The sequence below is a fragment of the Alosa pseudoharengus genome, unplaced genomic scaffold, assembly GCF_046254945.1.
Source record: "Alosa pseudoharengus isolate Yale_2024_CS ecotype anadromous, Long Island Sound unplaced genomic scaffold, YU_APseudo_1.1 YU_APseudo_1.1_scf_10, whole genome shotgun sequence".
Lineage (NCBI taxonomy): Eukaryota > Metazoa > Chordata > Actinopteri > Clupeiformes > Clupeidae > Alosa > Alosa pseudoharengus.
This window is the reverse complement of record NW_027468565.1, coordinates 19,498,983-19,520,466: the sequence shown is the minus strand read 5'-3', so window position 1 is coordinate 19,520,466 and position 21,484 is coordinate 19,498,983. Positions and strand designations below refer to the sequence as shown.

Below are 21,484 nucleotides of genomic sequence, written 5' to 3'. Positions count from 1 at the left end.
TGCTACATTTTCATCATTTAGTCAACACCACCAGTCCGTGGTGGAGTACGAATCAACTATTTACAAAGGCAAATACAAATAATGTGACTAGCTCTTGAGACAAATGTACTATTGTATACTATAGTGTTTTAGGATACAGAGGTGATACATCTGAGTCGTCCCATTCAGACAGACTTTGAGAGCAAGGCGTCTGTAGATCAAGACAAGACACATGACTGCTCTTCTGTTGGACTTCATTTCTGCAAAGAATGTGAAGAAAAACAATCTCTTTAAAATCCTCTCTGAACTAAGTAGGAAACTCATCTCAGAAAACTCATAATAATGTGTTAGATGGAAATTGTTGTACCCGTTTGTGTATCCATTGTATATCAATTTACAAAGGTCCCAGGTTAGACTGCACATCCACTGCAAATCTAAGGTCATCTCTGGGGCCCACTCGATCAGTCTGCTATGCCAACATGTCGAGTTACAAATACTGTACAGCATTATGTGAAAATATACTAAAAATGATTGACAGCGCTACCAAGTGAGACTGCTGTTCCAACAGTCAAATAGATTTTTTAAAACACGGCAGCCCTTAAATCACATGCCCTCTGGACAGGTTTGCCACCATACCTGTAAACAAAGGCAAAGGCAAACTCCACAGGCAGAATGCACAGCATCAGGATCTCGACCAACACCCGCACAAAAACATACTCTCTTGCTGCGGCAAATGGACCATCCATCTGCATACACGACTCAGAAATCACTAAGGAACATAGGCAAAGCAGCTCACATCAGACACGGTAAGCATGGTGTTTTAATTCATTCATAAGGCTGGGAGTAATGCTCTGGAGAGGACAGCTCTCTCCTATACCTTTTTCAATGGGAACGGGAAGTAAGTTTGTAGTCTCTTCCTCTTGCCAGTGTTGCTTATGTTTAACATGGCTGTTTTTCTGCTGTATGGCATTACAATTCATTTCTTTATTTTCAGAGTCTAGGAGCTGCTTCACTTCATTGCAGGTTGTGGGTGTGAAAGGGACCTCAGCCAAAGACAGTTCTGGTAGTGGGTCCATCTTCAAAAGGTCTGAGAAACATTTTTTTAGCTGATGGAAAACACCAATGAATATAAAACAATTTTTTTATCCTGAATGGATAAATAAAGCAATACATCAGGCTCATACTTACTGTTCTCATATAGGAATTGTAGTGTATCTCTGTATCCATCTCGACACATTTGTCCCAGAACCTAAGGTAGATAATCCCTATCTTTACTTAACTGCTGTTAAAGGTGAACATTCAACATAGTCAGGGGGCCAAAACTGATATTAAAACTTTGTTGGGCACTTTTTGGTACAAGCATACAACCTATACAGTATTAATATTTAGCCCCTCAACATGTGTTCTAGCCAGGTTGTCAGCTTAGAAAATGTTTTTTGAAAAAGTGGTAAAAGATTTCCCCCCAAAGTGCTTCCATTTTCTTTCATGTTACCTGCTGTAATTTTGGGCAAATGTGCAATGTACAAGAATGATAATCATCAATAAATACCACAAGAAAATCACACTACAAGGGGCATTGTTGTGTCAGCACAGCTATGATCTGGCCTGAGGCAGCAGATCCAGAGAAGATGATCACAGCAGGTGTCAACAGTATGAACCAAACTTTATAAAGGAGTGAATCACACAATCACACAACAGATTAATATACAGGGGGCCAATTCTGAAAAGGGCTTCTGTTAAGACTTTTGCAGACGTGTTTTGGTGCAAGCTGTCACCCTATGTTTTTAGTTAGAAGACACCAATAGGTAAGATATTAGGGTGGTTGTCAAGCTGATTTTTTATTTGTGACTTGTACAAGCTATTTCAGGCCAATTTTTTTGCTTGCTCAACACAACATGGCAACAATAAATGTTGAATATCTCCACAACCACAAGGACCATATACATAAAAATGGTATCAAATGAAAGCCAACACTCATAATGTCTGCTGAAGTGTCAGAATGAAAATGTATTGTACAGTGTAAGATACAACAGAACCAGAACATGAAAAAAACACCTCCACCTAAGATTTTCCAAAGTGAATATCAGCTTGGAAACATAACATAGTATCCTAAAACAGTACCCCTATGGGAATGAGTCAAGCCAAGTGTAAAGCGTGTAGGGAGAGCAATGCTACACAAGTTATAATACTTTAATGTCAGGGCGGAAATGTAGATGGTGGTCTCTGCTATTTTACTTCATTAATGTACCAGGTTGTAACACAAATTATATTTAACATAACATTAACATAACACATATCACTATAGTTATTAATTCCATCCTAACATAACTGCTCTTTCACTTATTTAGGGTTAGGGGTTAGTAACTAGTTAGTAGTAATAACTATATAATAGTCGCATGGCAAAGGTATGTTTTTCCCCATCTAAGCAGTGACACTCAGGTAGGCAGCCAACAGAAGGCACCCAGGGACCATGTCCATGTGCTCTATCTCAGTGTTTCCCAAAGTCTGGGTCGCGACCCACGGGTGGGTCGCAGGAGATTTAATTTGGGTCGCCAGCACAATTTATGTTGTGTTATAGGCCTAACTGATACCATTTGTCATTTGATACCAGAAAGCTAACAGTTTTCTATTAGGATGTAGTTTGTTAACTACCACAGTCACGGTTTTGTCTTAAAAGCTCATGAAACTGGCGCATTAACTGGAGGACGAACGCATCGCCGAGGGGGAGTCAGAGCATGGATATCTACCTCTCAAAATGAAACCGTACTGTGGGGCGCCTGCCATGTACCTCGCAGTTGCAAACTGCAAGGGACATGAATCCACCTATTTGCACGAACATTAACAGATATCAGCTCCTCAACTTTACCGATTAAAATCTAGTGACCATGCTATCAACTAAAGCAGACATCCATAGACCGGACATAAGGACATTCAATTTGCATGTAGATAGTTCCAATTTTAGATGAAGTCTTTAAAGTTAATAGCAACCTCCTCACATTCTTATTTCTGATTTAAAATGCACAGCAGTGCATTATATTAGGCTACAATTTAAATGGACATTTTAAACACTATTTCTCTAGTTTTCTACCTCGCTAACTCCAAAGTAAAGGTGCATTCTTCCGGCTATTGCGCAAAAGCCTCTTATTCTGATATAACGACTAGACAATATAATATAGATAGATAGATAGATATACTTTATTGATCCCTAGGGGAAATTCAACATAATACAACAATACAATATAACGACTTGAGTTATTTGCTGTTCACATCGGAATTGACGTCCACAGTGTTATGGACCCATTTGTCTGCAATGCAATGTAGCCTACAACATTTTTTTTTAGAAATACAGGAACAGCTTACTATGCTGACGAATGCGCAACATGCGAGAATTTCTCCACACTCTCGGATGCGCATCTTTTCAGTAGTCATTTCCAACTTTTCACGCTGATGGTGCTCAAAATGCAACACTACCGTGTTCAAAGCAAGATCTATCTATCTAGATCCTATAGCAATGTATGGTTGGGGGAGGCATAGAAAAGTTGGAGAACCTGTGGCCTAAAACAATATTGGTGGTTGCAGGGTAGATTTGAAGTGAAATGGGTCGCGATGGTCTGTCATTTTTAAAAAGTGGGTCCCCAGAAAAAAAGTTTGGGAAACACTGGTATAGTGTAAAGAGTATAGATGGGTAGTGCACTGTAAACCGTATAGACAGGTAGTGCGCTGTAAACAGTATATGGTATAGTGTAAACAGTATAGATGGGTAGTGCGCTGTAAACAGTATATGGTATAGTGTAAAGAGTATAGACGGGTAGTGCGCTGTAAACCGTATAGACAGGTAATGCGCTGTAAACAGTATAGACAGGTAGTGCGCTGTAAACAGTATATGGTATAGTGTAAACAGTATTGACGGGTAGTGCGCTGTAAACAGTATATGGTAAAGTGTAAAGAGTATAGATGGGTAGTGCACTGTAAACCGTATAGACGGGTAGTGCGCTGTAAACAGTATAGACAGGTAGTGCGCTGTAAACAGTATATGGTATAGTGTAAACAGTATAGATGGGTAGTGCGCTGTAAACAGTATATGGTATAGTGTAAACAGTATAGACAGGTAGTGCGCTGTAAACAGTATATGGTGTAGTGTAAACAGTATAGACGGGTATTGCCCTAAACAGTATATGACATGGTGCAGTGTAGACAGTAGTATACAGTTAAGCAAGAGGCATAGTTTACAGTATGTGCAGTAACAGTAACATTATAAGAGTAGAATAAATATGGATATGCTGTATGAACAATATAGACTACACAGTATGTGCATTGTGTTAACAGTAAAATTATACTAGTAGTAAAAATAATTACCTCAGGCTCTGGGGGCAGGAAAGCACCAGCCACCCGATATATATTGTTGAGGTTCAAGTGTATGCTGACATTGTTGTACTGGACCTGATGGTAATAGAATGGAGTCTCGCGTGGGCTAATGTCACTCTCACCAGAGAATGCAGAAACAGTGATGGTGTTCTTCAGCTTCCAAAAGGGCAGATTGTCACTGATTGCACCATCAATGTACCGCTGAAGAGATGTGATAAGAAAGCATTCGTGTGAGACTGCTATCGTTAGACACAGTATCCAAACAGACTTCTCCCTCAAGTTAACTGTCTTAAAACTGTCCACTTATTTAAACACCATAACTACAGTAGGCCATTCACACAATTAGCTGTTTCTGAAAAAACAGTGTTTCGATTAACTGTTTATAGAGTTTTGGATTCTTTGTCTACGCAAAGAGTAACTAGATGTACCGCATAGCGGTACAAAATATGACCGCCGCTCAGTCCTGCACATCCATTCCGTAAACTACTGTAGCCTACAGTCTTGTCCTTGTAGGAAGCGTAGTGTCTTTCCAACCCACTTTAGATTAAATGACAATTCCGGCGCAAAATGAACCTAGGGGTTAATAACACATGTGTACCGAGTAACCGAGTAACTAGATGTACCGCATAGCGGTACAAAATATGACCGCCGCTCAGTCCTGCACATCCATTCCGTAAACTACTGTAGCCTACAGTCTTGTCCTTGTAGGAAGCGTAGTGTCTTTCCAACCCACTTTAGATTAAAGGACAATTCCGGCGCAAAATGAACCTAGGGGTTAATAACACATGTGTACCGAGTTCGACCGTTCGCTGGGATTTGTTTTCATGCTAGTCGAATGTGACCAGTTTTATTGCAAACCGTTTATTAGCATTTAACGCTAGCCTTCGGGGCACACGTACAGTAGAAAGAAATCGCTATTTCTATACCACTAACAAGGCTCAAAATAGCACCACACTTACACAGTAGCATAATGAGGGTCTCTACATGTAAACCGAAGCATTGAGAACTTTGTAAGTGTACAGGCAGTTTATTAAAAAGAAACACATTACCGTTCACGTCTGGTTCACATATACAGGCAGGCGATGTGAACTAAAATCAAACGTAATTTGCTCAATATAGGCCTATCAGAAATAATAGCTCCGATGTAACATAACTTGTATAGTGTACTTACTTAGTGGATGTCCATCTGGTCCCTCTGGTATGGATCGCCGCCGCCTGTGTGGCATTGACTACAGGTAGCTTCAAGTTCTAGCTCTCTCTCTCTCTCATAGCCCTTTCACGGAGCTCCGCAGCTCTTCCTTGGTATATTCCGACTCGAAAAGATGTCCAATAAGGGTTCATCCTCGATGTCTTCAAATTCGTTCAAATAACCTGCCATCTCTTATGTCTCCTGTTGCGTTCAGTGCTTCTCTTTTGCACAGTCCTTCTGCAACAACGTTTCACCCGAGATTCACTTCACATCCCAGAGTTCTGAGCGCCTGCCTGTATGTGAACCAGACGTGAACGGTAATGTGTTTCTTTTTAATAAACTGCCTGTACACTTACAAAGTTCTCAATGCTTCGGTTTACATGTAGAGACCCTCATTATGCTACTGTGTAAGTGTGGTGCTATTTTGAGCCTTGTTAGTGGTATAGAAATAGCGATTTCTTTCTACTGTACGTGTGCCCCGAAGGCTAGCGTTAAATGCTAATAAACGGTTTGCAATAAAACTGGTCACATTCGACTAGCATGAAAACAAATCCCAGCGAACGGTCGAACTCGGTACACATGTGTTATTAACCCCTAGGTTCATTTTGCGCCGGAATTGTCCTTTAACTTCCAACAAAATTACGTCTCACTGCAACGATGCGCCATCTAGTGGACAAACAACTACTTATCGCCAATACTGGAAATGCAGCCATGATGATGATGATGAATATTAATTTTGGCTTTCTTTTAATCCTACTGAATTTGTAATTATGTATCGGCCGTTCTAATACCGATAGTATGTGGGTGCCTGTGTGTGTGTGTGCATGTGTATATGTGTGCACCACCATCTACAGGCCAATGAGTGTACAGTCACTAAATGTACACATAACTTAATTTTTTAGACCCCCCCATGGATGAAATTCTACGAAACTTGGCATATCCCCAGAGAATGTCAGGTTAATCATACACATACAATTTAATGCAGTTCTGAACGTCTTCACTGAAGAAAGGGGCGATTAAAGCAGAATGATATTGCTTTTTCATTTTTTACCGGGGGGGTGCAAATCACAAATGAGTGATTATGGGCTAGGTTGATGTGGGCCCTTGAGACCAACATACCATAAAAATTTCTTCATCCTCGGTGCCACGGTTCAGGTAGTTATTTAGGAAAAACTGCATTTTTTGGGTTTCGGGGGGCCCAGCGCGGAGGGGGAGTGGCCCCCGGGGACCAAACGAAATTTTTCCGTAAAAGTCTAGTGGGGCTACATACCCACCAAATTTCATGTGCCCCGGTGTTTCGGTGCCCCGGGTATCATTGACCAAAATTTCAGGAAGTAGATGACGAAAAAAAAAAAAAAAAAAACTTTGACAATCCCTATATGACCGCTTCGCTAGCTTCGCTAGAGGCGGTCATAATAATGTGGGTGATTATGAAAACATCAGCAGCTTTGTTTCACAATCACAGGAAAAGCTATCATATAACTTGTTGCTATCTTTTACAGTCTGTTATTGTCCAAGCTAGAACAGCTCTCACACTTACTCTGCCACGGAAGGAGGGAGGCATCCAGCCACAAAACGGTGGGAAAAAACAGCTACAAATGAGAGCCTAGACATACAAATCAATACACATTCAACATGATAGCAATATGCAAACAAAATATGAATACATGCAATGGTAATCAGATCAAGTAACACAGGCAGTATGTATATCTCCTCAAACCAAACAAATCTGCGTAGAGTGAGCGAAACTGAGCATGAGTCATAAATGTGAGTCATGGGGTTATGTAACTTTATGGCAGGGTCATGTTATTTAGATCTGATTGATACTTTCCCCACTACCTGCATGAAGTCTTCCTTGGAGTCAAAATGGGACACCAGCATGTTCTTTCCATCAGACACTCTAGTCAGGGATATACAGAGTTTGCCACTGGCGAGCAGATGGGCATCATCTGGTAGCTCATGGACCATAAAGTCCTGGACAAGCTTGAGCAGGTTGAATGAAGGGTGCAAAGCACCGAGACTTCGCTTGCCGGCCTTTCTGGCCATCTCCATCATGATGGCACAGGTTTTGCCTTAAAGATAGGTTCACAGTTATCAGTGGCTGCAATCATTGTTTTATTTGATTATCACAAGAAATGTACCTGCCAAACCATCTTTACTTGTACTACTTCCTACATTTGTACTTTTACTAGTTCCAATTTGAAAACAATTCCTTGGCATACAAAAGCAATGTGCATAGTGTGGTAACACTAGGTTTCATGAACATTTCCTGTTGGGCAAAGAGAAATGGGACAACAATACCATTAAGTACAGGTATATGGCTGGGAAGGTAACCGCATTACCGCGGTCACGTGACCCCTACCGCGGGTCTGAGCTCGTCACCGTCATCACCGCAAAAAAAATAAAATTAAAATAAAAAATCTGTGAAACATTTGGACTTCGACGTTTTCAACCATGACATGCACAATTCAGTTTTGAAAACGTAGCAGAATCTCCGAGATAATCACGTTATGCAGCTTAGACGTCTGCAGGTGCTACATGAAGTGAATCCCCCAATTTGCCTGCACATGTGTGCACGTAGCCTAATGTGTAATGTGATGAACCATCTTATGACATTGACACTCAGAGAACCACAGTTAAGTTAAGTAGGCTAACCCTCCGTTTTCAAAACAAAACTTCAAAACTTATCATCAAAAGATGAAGCAAACCCGACCTTTCGCGTTTGTGTTGGGGAGCGCAATATTCCAACATTCCATTTGTTTACTAGGCTAGCTATGCGAGAGTAGGGGAGAACTGGCACAATCGTAACACTTTTCTATTCTCTCCGTTCAAACTCGATTTACATAAAGCTGTTAAACGTCAAACGTGAAATTAGGCCAGAAAGAAGTCATACATAGTTCATGAAAGAATTACAAAATATGTTCTTTGTTAAGAATTTAACTTAACAGCGACATGTAGGTCTAGGGCCTATCGATACCTTTAGCCTACATCCTGACGCAGCCATTACGTGCGGTAGCCTACTGTTGTTACATTAGCATAAGAGTCATGAATGTAACAGTTATAAAATCGTGATATCCTTGTTGATAAACTACTTATTTCTTTCATTCATGTCTGAAGCATTTGGTCCAGTGGTCTTTGAAGTTGCTGCGGCTGTCTAAAGTTTAATTGGCTGTGATGGCGGCACACAATTCATAATCCATAATCCATTTTCTTTTTTTTTTTTTGGGGGGGGGGGGGGGGGTATAACACGGAACCGCGGTAATTTCTTGCTTACCGACCGCGGTAAGAAAACATTCTGCTACGTGTCCCAGCCCTATACAGGCAAATGCACATCCACGACCTAGACCACCAGCGTCAACATGGACATTTTCCTCAGGTAGAATTTTTGAGGGGGAGTGTAGGTATTTATTTGAGGGTGATGTAATTCTCCCATCCCTGAATCAGAATTTGGGATTTTTGGGGTTTGGCAAATACAACTGGTTTTCTATGGGCAGGTGAGCAATGACGACTGAGTCATTCAAGTGATAGGCACATAGCCTACCAATGCTATGAATGCAATGTTTTGTTGTTAACCTCTACCAATGTAAAGTTTTTTTCCCTTTTACATGAAGTTTTGGTTGACATAGGCTACATGTGAGAAACACTGACTGCCATTTTTAACACATCCACGTTCCAGCTTTGATACGGCTGATTGATAGCATCTGGCGGAGTCAGGTTAGCTGATTGACGTTGGATTCTCAAACAGTTTGCCTGTGAGACAAAGGGATGTGTGCCGTGAAATTTTGAGGAACCAAATGTGTTTTTATACAGGCTCATAATCAAAGTAGTAATAGAGCATGCTAAGGCTACAGAATAAATATGTTATGCAATGCAGCTTAGTCTATAGTATGTGAGCATAATAGCCTGGTTGGCTCTGCTCATGAACACTGTATAGAAAAAATATATAAAAAATGGGCATATTAAACTTTACGTATAATAATTTGTGTCTAATGTGTACTTCATAATCAGTAACCATAAGTCGGTCTGCCATGGCATTTTGGTTTGACCTTTAGTGTGTCTTAGCCCCAAATATGTTGAGAACCTTTGGTCTAACATATTTCTATTCTGCTCATTCAGTGACATCATTGGATACTTACCCATTGATATTTTACATACAATTGCCGCCCCAAACAAGGCACCCGACGAGGCTCCGCAGATCTTGGTAGCACCATCAAGTAAATAACTGGCTCTTTCCTGTAAACAGCTCCCCACGCCAATATAGTAAATGCCCATAAAACCACAACCGGCCACTGAGATATTCCATCCGTTTTTCGTTTCGAACATCTTGAATCCAGACATGTAAAACGTCTTAGAGCGAAAATATCTCTATGACCAGTCGATCACTAGAAATGTTAAGATAACAGAGTAACCTTTGAGCCATTAGGTGTACCTGACCTTTTGACCATTTACTCAATGGACAAAAAGGATGGTAGCCTATAGGCATATAGCCTGGGAAACCCAGACGAACTTCCGGCAAATTTGGAATTTGGGCCTGGTGTCAACTAGGCTAGAATAACCTACTAGGCATATTGTTGGCTAATCAACTTTCGATAATTTTCTATCTCCATCACTTCAAAGTCTCAAGATGTCAAAATAAACCATGTTGACGATTATGTAGCCTATTTTATGGATAGGCTATCAGCCACTTCATGCCACAAAATGTCTGTAAAGGCAAATGTTGATGTTAGGCTATATAGCCTACTAAGTTATTAAACTACCGAAAAGCCCAAGGCCCTGTTTAAGGCATCCAACTCTACTCTTGACACCAGGAAAATCATATCACGGTCGCATCATGTGTCATTTTCTAGGTTACATCACTGTTCTTTTTTCTCCATTTCTTCAGGACCCTAATACAAAAAAAAAACAAAAAAAAAAAACGAGGCAACTAGATGTTGCTGTCTGACATTCTAGACAAGGCAACACAATGCAACAGTGTTACCAAAGATTCTATAGTTAACTTTATCAACCGTCTCGGTGTTACTTTACAGCAAAAATCTTAGAACGCTCTATGTGCTTTTGTGGTGGCAAGGCCAAGACCGAGGCGGGACTACTCTAGCTTGTCTCCATGGCAACCATTAAGCGTCCTTTCAAGTTACAATGTGTTTAGCACCATCCAGGACAAACCATTCGCTAAAACTACCGCAACCGTGCTATTTCTAGTATGACGAATAGGTAACTGGCGTAACACACGATCATGTTTGTCTCAATTATGCAATGCTTGCTCATTTGTTGAATGTGAAGAATTTTCAGTCAGAGAATTGCAGGGATCTTTGGAGGATAACACGTTTCACATGCTGAGAAATGGAGGAATGATGTCCGGCGACTAAAGTGAAGAAGCTTCACTTGTTTGATACAGTTAACAGGAGGCCTACTCAACTAAATGTTAATCGGTGAACTATAGCTGCTATCAGTTTCTAAGCTATCATGATCTGTTTGAGTAAAATGTTTATCGAAATCTATGACTAGTTCTAGGCCTAGAAGCTACGATTGGGGATGACGAGGGTTAGTACGTTACGCCTATCGTTAGATTAATTCTAATGAACATTACAGTAGGCTACCCTAATGGCCATGCATACTATTCAGGTAAATCTAATGGTTGCTTTCTTGTGTGTCTGCTCAGACTTAGGTAATTGACAATCATGTATGTGGGCACCCTGAACGCTGATCTTTCGGAGTTGAGCCTAATCTCGAGGGGAATGTTGATGGCCCCTAAGATCCGGAGCTCCCAGTGCTGCCTGTCCCAGAGTAGGGATTCCAGAGCCAGTGACCTCAGATCTGACTCTGGTGAGAAGCCATTCTGTAAATTTCATCTAACACAGTGGGGGAAAACTAGGCTACTGAAAGGCAGTAGGCTACAATAAAGAATAACTGTACCTAATTAAATTAGTAGGCTAGGCTATCTTTAGCCGTCACTTAAGATTTCAGGACAAATAGAAGCCAACATTATTACAGGCTTGAGCCATTGGTCCAAATGCAAAACGTTTGATTAAAGAATGTTTCTTGTCCCCAGCTACTTCAGTCCAGTCTGTTGCAGATGAAGACCTAACACTGACAGACATTAAGAGAATGTTTGTTCAGAAGGTCGAGGACAAGAAAGAGGACTTAAAGGCAGCCTTTCAAGCATTTGACACTGAAGGAAACTACACCATCACCAAAGGGGAATTCAGGCGTGTCATTGAGCATTTTCTTATTACCCTCACTCAGGCCCAGTTTGAAATGCTGCTAACCAAGGTTTGAAGCATGATTCCTTCCTATTATACTCATATTAGACACTGTTCACGTTTATACATTGTGATTTCTTGTCCTTACTTCAGGTTCCAAAGAGAGCAAATGGCAGTGTAGCCTATATGGAATTCCTCAGAAAATACTGCAAGATTTCATCAGCTAAGCAGAGGTACTGCAGATTAAGGATCCTGACCATTATGCCTTCTTGTATTATAAAGACCACTCAATCCAGTGTTTTGCATGTTCTTACAGAATCCCCAACATTTGTGAGAATCAACAAAACCAGACCTTGGGGGAACTACAGTGCAACCTAAAAGATAAGGTACATCCTTCCAAACAGCACAAACATAGCACAATGTTTGAGGCTAACGATTTAGTTTTTAATCAAAACATAGGACTGTGTATGACTTTCAATTCATAATTCATAATTTGACATTTTTAACAGATTGGAAGCAACTTGAAGAATGTTACACGAGGTTTCCGCCTATTTGACTTCAATCTTGATGGGCAGATTCAGCAGCATGAGTTCAGAAGAGTCTTGGAGGCGTACTGCTTTCCTCTCAGTGACCAGGATTTTCAGAGGTAGGTCTGGTAATAAACTATGTTGGCAGCGTGTCACACATACTGTACGCAGTAGGTGAAACAACAAATTGCATATCATGAAAAAAAAACCTAGACATTTCATCAAAATATCGGATATTGTTTTACTCTGTGATAGGCATTATTTTGCACTAAACTAAGGTATTGTGTTTAAGTTTCCATGGACACCCAAACAGAGGTTATAAATGTGGTTGTGTGCTATTGTTTACGGGGCAGTGTTTGCACTCATGATGGATGGCCTCACCATGGACACTGTGTTACTTAAAGTTTATTGTAAAACAAATAATGAGTTTACAATATTAAAGCCTATTTTTTATTACATAGATACTGTATAATTCCATACTTATGTGATCCATTTGTCTCTTGATTTGCTCTGCTTTAATTTCTGTGTTTGATTTAGAAGTCTCAGATCTCAGATACTTTTTGTGATGCCTCTCAAATATGTACTTTCTCCCGAACAGACTTTGGTCTCACTATAGAGCTAGCAATACAGAGACGGTATTCTACAAGGAATTTCTTGAAAGACTTGGTATTGACTGTGAAAATTATCACAAGAAAACACCAGAGTGTGTTCAGCAAGGTAGGATACTGTTGTTCTATGTCTGGTAAACCAGATGCGTTGTTTGCAGAAGTGCTTAATTAGGTTACAGTCAATATTTTGTTAAGGTTGTGAATCTAAAAGTCTTTTGGAACTTATGATAAAGGATATGTTTTTTTCAGCTTTGAACTGGGATATCTGTGATCAAATGAGAAGAACAAACCGAAGTATAAAAACGGCTTGGGCTGACACAGATAGGAATGAAGATAACTTTGATGAAATCCAGACAAAATTTCTGAAAAAAGTAGGATACTGTTCTTTAATGTCAGAATTAACATAAATATTGATGTAATAAGTAGTGTTTAGAGTTGTGTTTACAGTAATTTTATGTGTATTCTTGACACAGATGAGCATGAACTACAATCTTGTTCTGAAGGCTCTTCATGCATTTGACATCACTGGAAGTGGTTTGATTTCTCCAGAGGATCTCAAGTCAGTCCTCAGTAGTTTCATTTTTCCTATGAATGAGCGAATTTTCAGTGGGCTTTTAAACAGGTATAATGACATGAACACATTTTAAATAGGGATTTGATTTTATTGCATATTGGCATACTTGCAACTGAAATTGATATGCCCCCATGTGTGACTCAGGCTTGGAGTGAAAGCTACAGAGCCCATATCCTGGAGCCAGTTTCTAGCCTTATTCCAAGATAGGCAGCAGCCCTTGTCAGAAAGGTGGGCAACAGGTTGTCTCATCACCCTCATCTTAGTATAGAAAAGCAGCGGCCTAAAATGCCCTTTACTTTTAATGCCCTGTTTCTTTCAGGAAGTGGAGTGCGCCCATAATGCCCGGTGTTGAGGGAATCTTGCCAAAGCTCCAGCATCAAGTTCAGCAGGTTCACACTCTACTGAAACGGGGCTTTCAGATCTTTGATGAGGTATTAAAGTATATCCATGATTTCACAGCCATATGCATATGTACTGACCTACATGTTTTTAGTTTTATATAATAAATATGCATTTTTTTCTCTCTTTCCAGAATAAAACTGGAGTCCTTCCATGGGGTGAGCTGCGGAGAGTGGTTGAAGGCCTCACCTTTCGTCTGACAGATGAGCAATTCAAAGGCCTTGTTGATCTTCTAGATCCTGAATGTTCTGGAGTTATCAATTACGGCCAATTCATCGAGCTTTGTCAGAATCATACAAAATCAAGACCAATGGTAATCATTTAACGGGTTAGAAAAAAAACAATAGTGACAATACGATGATGGCACCTGTTCTCTTCCTGACAATTTAAAACAAACTGCTCACAGATATGTTTCTATGTAGTCAGCAGCGCAGCGACAAGCAGTGTTTGGTCTGCAGGAAATGCACAAGCAAAGGAATTATTTGAGAGGGAGGAGTCTAACTGATCAGAGCCCAGTGTCCTCTGTTTCCATTCATACATGGAACACAGTAAGATATGACAAATTAAATGACTAATTACTAATTGATCTAATTAAAAACAAATTTAATTAAATGGGTGTCATACAGACTAAATGTATGCTGACTGACACAGGTGGAGACCATTTTGAGGGACAGACTGTCAGAACAGCTGGATGCAGTCCTGAATCTTCTTGACCAACTTGACCATACCCAAAATGGAACTGTCAATTCTGTGGAACTCAAAAGGGTTGTTCAGCAATATGGATTGCCTGTATCTGACAGTCATTTTGAAAAGTGAGACTTTGTCTTTTTCCAGATGGCTGCACTGTGTAGTTTTAAAAGTCCATTTCCACACATGTTGCCTATATTTTAATTAGTTCACATTAATATCTAAGTATAGTCTGGACCTGTAAGAACTTTTAACTTTTAGTTTTATTTCATTTTATTTTTATTTGCCACTTTTAACTCCCACTGTCTTAAGTTGAATGATGTGTGATATGTGCCTCTTTTGTTCCCCATGTGTGTGTGTGTATGAGGACTCTATACTGCAAACAAAATCTACCTTTGGGTACAAATAAAGTAACTTGAACTTGAACTTGAACTTTCCCTCCTCAGGCTGTGTGTAAACTTCAAAGACTCTGGAGGGATCAATTATAAGCGGTTCCTGAAGGGCTTAGGCATTCAGAACATCAGTGCTGAAGACAGCAGTACTCATGGCTCCCTGAGCCTTTTCCAGAGGTAAAATTATGTAGATTCATAGAGGAAAAAAAATGTTGATGCAGCTGTGGTAGATTTAAGCAATAAGCCCCGAGAGGCTGTAGGTTACACTGATTCTACAACAGCTAAGGGGCGTTGTTAGGCACGACGCGCAAGCGGAGTAGAATGTGATTCACCCAATCACAATCAAGGACCGTAACTATCAGTTTAAGAAAGCACTAAACTGGCAGAATGAAATGGTTGTATGATACATTTTAAAACATGGTCACATTTATTGCAGGACTGGAAGTGCTTATCATGCTCACTTCAAGAAACTCAAGGGACAGGCATTACAGGATGTTGTCCTTAAGAAACTCAAAAATGGCCTGGATGGTCGTGGAGTAAGCCTGCAGAACTGTCTGAAGATGTCAGGAGGAGGCCCAAAAGCAACCCTCACTCTTGCAGATTTTAGTAAGGTGAGCACAAACACAGACTTTATCAAGAACAAAATGAGATACTACAGTAGACTCTAACCAATGTATGCTCATCCTGTATGTGATGTTGATAGATTCTAGATGACTGCAGAATTATGCTGGACAAACCACAATTTCAAACTCTCACTGAAGCTCTTGGGTTTCACAACGGACAAATATCACACTTTGACTTAGTTGGCAAATTTAAAAGTAAGTCTATGCTTGAAATTTCCACTAACATGTTCTGAGATAACATTGTCCAGTAGGGGGCAGGCCTGTGCAGCACTGGACAGAGCCGTATATAGAGATATTGTATAGAGATCTCTATATAGGCTCTGGCACTGGACAGCTTGGGTGTGCTTTGTAGTGTAGCACCAAAGCAGCAGAATACCCATATTCTCAAAGAAACGGTGACATTTAATTTCAGTCTCGACTTTTATTTACTTGAAACATACTGTATGTATTCCCCACAACGGGAGCATCAAGTTTAGTCAATTTAGTCCATTTGTAAATCACATCCTTTCCTCTTTTTAGGGTTGCAGCAGACTGTTTTGTGATACAACTGTGACGACTATTGATGTAGCCCATGTGCAACATGTCTAACCAGGTTGACCTGTTTTTGCAGAAAGCACAGCCAAGGAGAGAAATCACAAGATAGAAAGGGAAAATTTGGAAGGGATGCCAACCAGCCTCATTTCAGCAGAAGAATGTCTGCAGCAGCTCAAGAAGAAAATTAAAGATTTTCATGGGGTAGCTTTCAGTGAAATATTGCCATAGTCTTACTCTGGCAGTCCTTAGTCAAATATCATCATACCGTTGATTTGTGGTTGCGAGTGGCAAGGCAGTTGTGTAAAGTTTCCATATCAGTGTGCACAAGTATCTTGGTCCAGTCCAGAGATGGGAAGTAATGAAACTTCAATTCCATGTTCCTGTTCCCAGGATGCCCTCTCTGCTTTCCGTGTGATGGATAAAAACCGCGATGGTGTGGTCAGCTGGAGGGATTTCAGGCCACTGTTTGACAGTCTCCAATTTGTCATCAAGGAGAAGGAGTACCAACGGCTTTTAGACCTCATGGGTTTTCAAAATGGTGCAACACTGAACTATGCAGAGTTCTTCGACATAGTCCATCGCAATAGCAAGGAGGAAGCAGCCATTTTATCAATCAAAAAGTGAGGATTCCACAGCTAGACACACCATGATCAGTCAGCAGTAGCAGAATCATGGCAGGCCCATGTGAAGCGCCCTGCACATTATAAAAAATATCACAGAATACAGTATGTTTAGATTTACATTTACAGTTCATTTACATATAAGGTTTCCACAGAGTTATTCTTCAAGTACTGTAACCTACAGTACATCTGAAACATACTTAAATAACCACAGACATTAGAATATGTTTTTGTTTAGATTTCATTGAAAAATGATTTGTACATCTTCTGAAAAATACCACATTTCTATTAGTATAGAGTTGCGCTACCAGTTGTGCTACCAGTTGTGTACATTTGTTGGCCAGATCTGGGAGTGGAGAACCTTGTGACAGTGTGGGACATCCATCTAGACCTGATCAGTTGCTTGATTTAGCATGTGAACAAGTTCATGCTCATCTGGTAGCAGACATACGTCATCGCTGGCATGAGATTTCAAAGGTTTGTGCCGCTTGTCTAGACCAGTGCAGAAATATTTAAAGGATTCAGAACAGCATTGGACATCTGAACAAAGAATAAGTAGACATGCCTCACTTTTGGTTTTTGTAGGATCTCTGCCACTTTAATGAAGATGGTGAAGCCATTATCCATAAAATAGGTTTGAGACGTCATCTCTTCAAGTACTCTTTACCAATCACGCCCAGAGACTTTGAGAAACTGTGGATGAGGTAGATGAGATATTTTACTAAATTGATACAGTACTAAATTATGCAGTATTAACATCCAAAGAGACATTATTGAATATTGTGAAATGTAATAAAGTTAGTAACATTTGATCTCTCCAAACGTCTTTGAACAGATATGATAAAGGAGGGAAGGGCTACCTGACCCAGACAGAGTTCTTTGAGACGCTACACATCGTGCCTGAGGGACAGGACCATTTGTTGGAACCTCCAATTACAGAAGGAGAGCTGGATACTCAACTGGAGCAACACGTGGACAGAGAGGCATCCCCACCCTGCAGGGATGTGATCTCACAGGACCTCAGGTCAGCCAAGGCCAGATAGAATAGCCTATAACATTATTTATTATATTATGTAAAAGTTCCTATGTCTGTGCACAACCCTATATAATTTGTCTAAGATTCACAGTTTGTATTACCATAGGATGACAAATAAAACATGCTTTCAAATAATTAGCATATTTATTTTGATCAAGAAATGCAATGTAATGCTACAATACAATCAAAGATTGTTATAAGGATACAAGGAGGTTTATTTGTCCCATACATAGCAATACTAACATAAAGCATGTAGTGACATTTCGTTTGGTGTTCAGCTTTTTCTGTGCAAGTGTGAAGAAAGAAAGATCAAGAAATATTTTAATAAATAGCAAGAGAGAATAAAACGTGCAGTGTGTGTACAGTCCATGTGCAAGTGTGTAATAAAAAAAAACAATAATAAAAAATAAAATAATAATAATAATACAAAAATAATAATGTGCTATTAAATGACACTTACTGTTCACTATGAATTTAAGTATAATTGTCTTCTTTGTCAACTTCGATATCAAGATAGTAAGACAGTGTTGTACCAGGACTTCCCGAATAATTTTGTCACAGGTCTTGATTAAAGTCTTTTGGCTGACTTTCCCTTTATCAGACATTCAGTCCAGTCTCCCCAGAGTGTTGAAGATCTAAGTCCAGACAGAGCTGTGCAAAGAATCAGAGAGGTTGTAACTGCTGCCCCTGATCATCTTCATAAGGTATGATACCTTCACATTATGACAACTTAGAACACTGTGCTGTACTCAGTTTGTGATGATAAATGCTTTAATGTGTGATAAATGATTTCAGCTACATAAATACCTTTACGTAATACCATAAGTGTGTCACAGGCCTTTTCAGCGTTTGATAAGACGGGACGTGGAGTTGTTTCACTACTGGAGTTTCGACGAGTCTTGGACCACTTCTGCTTTAGGCTGTCTGATCGGCAATTTAACCACTTACTGATGAAGCTGGTCAGACAGGAGGGAAATAGCATGGTGAACTGGAGACAGTTTCTTGAGACGTTTCAGTTCAACAGGGAAGAGGTGAAGAGAAGAGAAAGAAGAAAATAAGTAACATTGTAGACAAGTCATAATTAACCTGCATTATAATTAGATTTGAGACAATAATGTTTAACATGAATTTATTCACACTTAAATCTATATTGGTGTGTGTGTGTGTGTGTGTCACTGAGTAGACAGCAGAAGAATGGCTGGAAAAATTAGAGAAGGTTCACTTCCCCAGTCAAGCCCGTCCACTGTCCATCAATGAGATCCTGGAACGAGTTAAAGACGTAGTGTCGACCCGTCTCTATGTGATCACCAAAGAGATGGTGGCCCTTGATTATGCTCACATTAACACGATCTCCAAACAAGACTTCAAGCAGATCTGTGATCGACATGTCATGAGGCTCACCAGTGAGCAGGTATACTCTCCTATATTCACCCTGGCACCTTAGACTAAACATGGCAGGTAAATGCTAGAGAAGTGCTTTGGAAGCTTTTGTTTAATTATGTTTCAATCCATTCAGTTTGAGAATTTGTGGAACATTTTGCCAGTCAACGCTTATGGTAACCTGGACTTCCATGAGTTTCTGACTAAGTTCAGTGGGAAAGAGCGTGATGTTCCTCAAGAGGGGCAAGGATCCACATCTCCAGCACCTTTATCACCTGACTCTAAAGCAAGCATCCTCAAACGTCCTAAAACTGCCTCCTGCTCCATCAGATCTAACAAGGTAAACAGTTATCTAATTCTTCACAAAGCACCTTAAAAATAATTTTTTGCTCCTCATAGAATGTATGAACTATGATATGGCTTTAAAGTGCAACCTAAATCCTGTTGGTAGCATCAGTAGTTAAAGAATGCCTCAAGATTTCTGAAGAGTCTATGACCATGCATCTTCACTTGTCTCGCCATAGGCAACGGAGGTCCCTAAACAGACCAAGCGGCCACATTCAGCGGGGGCGAAGACAGCATCTTCACTAAATGGAGAGACTGTGAACAGGAGGGTTAGATGCCAGATTCATAGCTGCTGGAAGATTATCCAGAGGAGTTGCAGGGAGGTGGACCCTGATAGACGTGGGGAGATTGAAACTGGAACCTTTTTAGGTGTGGTGGAATAGTGGATATAGATTCTTCAGGCATTAAAGTTACCGCCCTCATGAGGGGGAAAACATGGTAGCAGCAAACAATTGAGTGAAGATTTGCTAGTAGATTCATATTCGTTTTAAAATCCACCTCTTGTGAAAATCAAGGGGTTAACCTTGTTAACATGTCTGTATATGATCTGATGTCTGCTATGGTTTACAAGACATATCATGGACAAAATAAGCAGTAGTTCCTCCGCGCTTCTGTAATTAACTAGCTGGTGCGTCAACGGGAGAGGACTAATTGTAGCGAGAGAGAGAGTTTTACCGGAGCAACACAGATGTTTAAACTTGATTTTTATTTTAATATGCCAACATAAGGGACTAACTTTCCACGTTCTGCCACATCTTTAGTAGACTTTGACGAAGACGTGGCAGAACGTCGAAACGTTAGTCCCTTATGTTGGCACATTCAAATAAAAATCTGAAATTTAAACATCTGTGATGCTACAGTAAAATTCCTCTCTCTCTCGCTACAAAATAAGCCGTCTCTGTCATAATAGTGGATTTCTGCTTTGGATTTACATTTTGCCCAATCACCGCCCAGGCGTGCCAATTCAGGCATCAGTCTAGTTATTTAAGGCCCAGTGGTCAAAACAGCCAAATGTGTGCTTCGCATTGAATTGCACTGCATGGTGGTAAATTTGGTTTTATTTGTGTCTAAGGTATCATGGAGGATCTCCGTATCCAGATGACTCCACTGGAATTTGAGCAGTTGATGGCAAAATATGACCTTAAGAGTAATGGATGCATTCGTTACTCGGACTTCCTGCATCACTTTGTCCTCCCACATAGACCTCTGGCCACCAGTTTGCTTAGCAGGAATAAACTCCAACTTCCAAAGATGCCAGTAAGATGGAAAACATAGTTTGTAAATGTGTATCTCATAGATATGTGATGTAATGACACTTGTAGTGATAAAAGCCCTGTCTGTGTAATATGTAGTTTCTGTGTAGATGTTTACAGTAGATTACCTAATATTCTTGTTCCTGTTCTTGTGTTGCCAGTTGAATGCTGGACCGCTGACCACTCAGTGTGCAGAGGCCATGATTAGGATATATGGCCCTGTTAAACAATTTTGGAGATCCATAAGGCAGTCCTTTGTGTCTTTTGACAAAGACCGCAGTAGAAAGATTTCTCTCCAAGACTTCAGAAAAGTAATCTTTGTTTTCCAGTTTTCATTGTGAGAAGTAGCTGTGCAGTGCATTGACTTAACATGCAGTTTAGTCAATTTTATGCCATTTTGGTAATTTTTTCCCCTTCATGTTTTTTTCCCCCTGTCATTTCTACAGGTTCTAAGGCATTACAGTGTTAACCTAACAGAGGAAGAGTTCTTCCATGTCACTTCTTTCTTTGACAAGGAAATGTCGGGGAAGATATCTTACAATGAATTTCTTAGCACTTTCCTGGGATGAAGTCAAATAACCATTTAGAGATTAATAGAGTTTATGAATTATGTCTGTGGTTTGATTAAGACTAGTTCTTGGGAGTTATGAGATTTAGTTTTGTACTACTTTTGTACTTTGATTATTTTTCCAAAGCTGTTTTTAAGATCACAGTGCCTTAATAAACAGCTTGAATATTGGCTCCTGTGATTTGTTGCAGTGTGTAATGGCATT

At 40.1% G+C, this 21,484-nt stretch overlaps 2 protein-coding genes across 2 annotated transcripts; one reads left to right on the top strand and one right to left on the bottom strand.

Annotated features, from left to right (window-relative positions):
* Positions 1–118: 118 nt before the first annotated feature.
* LOC143138123 (patatin-like phospholipase domain-containing protein 2) lies at positions 119–9,856 on the bottom strand. Its single transcript, XM_076298578.1, has 8 exons — positions 9,670–9,856; positions 7,373–7,605; positions 7,074–7,139; positions 4,336–4,545; positions 1,168–1,228; positions 953–1,066; positions 616–748; positions 119–239 (listed from the first exon to the last, which is right to left on the bottom strand). The coding sequence occupies exons 1-8, from the start codon at positions 9,854–9,856 to the stop codon at positions 119–121; spliced, it is 1,125 nt and encodes a 374-aa protein (XP_076154693.1).
* A 1,355-nt stretch (positions 9,857–11,211) lies between these two features.
* Positions 11,212–21,280, top strand: efcab6 (EF-hand calcium binding domain 6). Its single transcript, XM_076298566.1, has 27 exons — positions 11,212–11,356; positions 11,583–11,803; positions 11,887–11,966; positions 12,050–12,119; positions 12,243–12,379; positions 12,859–12,977; positions 13,118–13,239; positions 13,342–13,490; positions 13,587–13,670; positions 13,762–13,873; positions 14,493–14,653; positions 14,975–15,097; positions 15,357–15,531; positions 15,624–15,738; positions 16,154–16,278; positions 16,468–16,697; positions 17,087–17,174; positions 17,283–17,401; positions 17,533–17,721; positions 18,335–18,437; positions 18,570–18,764; positions 18,917–19,144; positions 19,250–19,453; positions 19,638–19,827; positions 20,531–20,715; positions 20,873–21,022; positions 21,158–21,280. Exons 1-27 carry the CDS (start codon positions 11,212–11,214, stop codon positions 21,278–21,280), a joined length of 3,942 nt encoding a protein of 1,313 aa, XP_076154681.1.
* Positions 21,281–21,484: the final 204 nt, after the last annotated feature.

Excerpts from the sequence above, each read along its gene's own strand:
- efcab6 (XM_076298566.1), top strand. The coding sequence starts at position 11,212 with ATGTATGTGGGCACCCTGAACGCTGATCTTTCGGAGTTGAGCCTAATC. Across the intron at positions 15,739-16,153 it reads CTTAGTTGGCAAATTTAAAA|AAAGCACAGCCAAGGAGAGA; the intron begins GTAAGTCTATGC and ends CTGTTTTTGCAG. Across the intron at positions 18,765-18,916 it reads TTCAGTTCAACAGGGAAGAG|ACAGCAGAAGAATGGCTGGA; the intron begins GTGAAGAGAAGA and ends GTCACTGAGTAG.
- LOC143138123 (XM_076298578.1), bottom strand. The coding sequence starts at position 9,856 with ATGTTCGAAACGAAAAACGGATGGAATATCTCAGTGGCCGGTTGTGGT. Across the intron at positions 1,229-4,335 it reads TCCTGCCCCCAGAGCCTGAG|GTTCTGGGACAAATGTGTCG; the intron begins GTAATTATTTTT and ends TATCTACCTTAG. Across the intron at positions 749-952 it reads TGAAAATAAAGAAATGAATT|TGATTTCTGAGTCGTGTATG; the intron begins GTAATGCCATAC and ends TATGTTCCTTAG.